Here is a 2,853-nt window from a genome sequence, read left to right on the forward strand (position 1 = left end):
GCTGCTGCAGAGACTCCCAGCAGTGCTGGGAGCCTTTTCGGCTGTCTCCACTTGCGGGCTGCTGCATGCGACAGTAGCTGCTGCTCGCAGCAGCGCAGCACAGCAGCAGCAGCAGCAGCAGCAGCAGCAGCAGCAGGCGTTTTGTTCCTCACTGGGCGCGCGTCAGCACCCTCAGGAGCGGTGGCTGCAGCGGCTGCAGCAGCAGGTGCTGCAGCTGCGGGACCAGCAGCAGCTAGGAATCCATAAGGCCTGGCAGCAGCACTATTTGCTGCTGCTGCAGCAGCTGCTTCAGGCAGCCCCTCAAGCCATTGGCGGGGCCAATCCCGCGCAGCTTTCTACCCTGGTGCACGTACGTTAGCTGCTGCAGCAGCAGCCGCAACACAGGCAGCAGCAGCAGCAGCAACAGCAGCAGCAGCCTTCTCTTGTGGCATTTCTGTCTCTGTGTCTTTTCAGGATGTGAGTCTGCTGGCGGCCGAATGCGAAGCTCAGCTGCAGCAGCTGGCCCGGGTCCCGCAGCAGCAGCAGCAGCAGCAGCAGCAGAAGCGGCAGCAGCAGCAACTGCTGCTTAGGAACTTGCTGCAGCAGGTGCATGCGCTGCTGCTCGTCGCCTTAAGGAACTCTGCTGCACAAGCTGAGGCCTTTTCAGCCAGAGACATAGCTCTGCTGCTGTCCTCTCTGGCGCGGCTTTGTGGCACGCCTGAGTCAGCAGCAGCAGCAGCAGCAGCAGCAGCAGATTTAGGCAGAGCAGCAACAGCAGCAGCTGCTGCTGCCGCATCAAGGAAAGACTCAGAGCAAGCTGGAGGAGACGCCGGTGTGCTCCGAAGCAGTGAGACCACAAATGCGGCAGCAGCAGCAGCTGCTGCTGCTGCTGCTGCTGCGCCTCGTGCTGCTCCTGCTGCTGCTGCGTTGCGTGCTGCAGCAGCAGACTTGCTGCCTGCAGTGTATGTACAGCTCAACCGCGTGCTCCAGCAATGCAACAGCAAAGACACGCTGGCTCTTCTTGGGGCGCTGCCTCGTTTGTGGTCTTTGGAATGTCTGCTGCTGCAGCAGCAGAGACGGAGGCAGCAGCAGCAGCAGCAGCTTGCTGCTGCTGCTGGCTTGCTGCGGGTCGCCCCCAAGTGGGTGGCCACTTGGGATGTCAAGCAGCTTGCTGCTGCAGCAGCAGATGCACACCGCATTTGCTGCTGCAGCCCCTTGCCGCTGCATGCATTAGCGCAGCAGCTGTTTCAGCAGCTCGCGCCGCAGCTTACTAGCCGCTTGGCGCGTCGGCTGCAGCAGCAGCAGCAGCAGCAGCAACAGCAGCAGCAGCAGCAGCAGCAGAAAGTTAAAGATGCTGCTGCTGCCAACCTACTGGCAGAAGCAGCTGCGAGGGGAGACCTCCGCGCCTGGAAGCCTTCAGATTTCGAAATGACGGCTCAGGTAGGGTTTAGGGTTTAGGGTTTAGGGTTCAGGGTTCAGGGTTTGGCGTTAAGAGTTTAGAGCTTAGGGTTTGGGGTTCAGGGTTTAGGGCCTAGGGCTTGGGGTTCAGGGCTCAGGGCTAAATGATTGTGGCAAGGCCGTGAGACATGATATAACTGCTGCTGCCGCTGCTGCTGCTGCTGCTGCTGCAGCAAGCCATGTCGCTTTGGGTTTCTTTGCTGTCTTTTTTGCTTCCTTCGGATGGCCGAAGCAGCAAATGGGAAGGGCTGCTGCTGGCGGTGGAGGGTTTGCTGGTGTCAGCATTAAGTCCCTCGCCGGGGAAGGAGCAGCAGCAAGAGCTGCTGCTGCTGCAGCTGCTGCAGCAGCAGCAGCTGCCGTCAGCGCTGCAGGCCCTCAGGGACCTGCCGCCTCCAGGGGACCCCAGCTTAACAGGGAGCTGCATCGTTCGTGGCATTGCTGCTGCTGCTGGTGGGGGGCTGCTGCCACAGGGCCTTGCTGCTGCTGCCGCACCTGCTACTGCAGCTGCTGCACCTGCTGCTGATGTTGCTCGCCTGCCGCTGCTGCCGCTGCTGCTGGCGCGGTGTGAGCAGCAGCTGCCTCTCCTTGGCAACAAAGACACCTTCACTCTCTGCCGAGCCCTGCTGCGGCTTGCTGCCTCCCCTTCGTCCCGCAGCAGCAGCAGCAGCGGCAGCAAGGCTTTAGAGAGAGGCGCAAGAGCAGCTCTTCTATCTTCGCTAGCTTCCTTGCTGCTGCAGCAGCAAACGGGTGAGCTGCAGCAAGTCAGGTCTTAGGCTGGAGCTGCTGATTAAAGCCCCACTGCTGTGCTTTTGTGCTGTTTGCATTTGCTGCTGCAGCTGCTGCTGCAGCTGCTTCTGCAGCCTGGGATCCCTCGCAGTCTCTGCTGCTGCTTGAGTGCTTCTCCCCTGCGGTCTCTGGAGAGCTTCTGCCCCCCAGCGAGCAGCAGCAGCAGCAGCAGCAGCAAGTGCTGCTGCTTCAGCAGCTACTTGAGGGGTTCTATACCCGCTGCCACTCCTACAGTGTAACGGACATTTCCCGGTGTCTGCGCTGCCTGCTGGAACACCCGCACACTGCAGCAGCAGCAGCAGCAGCAGCAGCGGCAGGCGCTGCTGCTGCTGCTGCTGCTGCAGGAAACCCAGTTGAAGCAGCAGCAAGCGGGGCAACGCTGCTGCTGCGGCAGCTAGCTTACCACTTGCGCTGGAAGCTGCTGCGCTGCTGCCCTTTTGCTGCTGTGGAGGCCCTCGAGCTGTATGTACGCTTCGCCCCAAAGCTGCGGCAGCTGCAGCAGCTGCAGCAGCTTTCACCTTTGCTGCTGCTGCAGCTGCAGCTGTCGCTGCAGGAGGAAGCTGAGGCGGAGAAGCAGCGACAGTTCCAGCAGCACCTGCCGCCCCAGCAGCAGCAGCAACAGCAGCAGCA

General features: G+C 61.4%; 1 protein-coding gene across 1 annotated transcript; it reads left to right on the plus strand.

The window, feature by feature from the left end:
* Positions 1 to 93: 93 nt before the first annotated feature.
* On the plus strand, positions 94 to 2,184 carry ETH_00010205 (uncharacterized protein; the record flags this gene model as incomplete). Its single annotated transcript, XM_013379079.1, has 3 exons — positions 94 to 349; positions 454 to 1,419; positions 1,611 to 2,184. Coding segments are annotated over 3 exons (1,796 nt in total), but the record flags the coding sequence as incomplete, so codon positions are not given.
* Positions 2,185 to 2,853: the final 669 nt, after the last annotated feature.

Source organism: Eimeria tenella, genomic scaffold (assembly GCF_000499545.2).
Source record: "Eimeria tenella Houghton genomic scaffold, Eth_scaff1392, whole genome shotgun sequence".
NCBI classification, from domain to species: Eukaryota; Apicomplexa; class Conoidasida; order Eucoccidiorida; family Eimeriidae; genus Eimeria; species Eimeria tenella.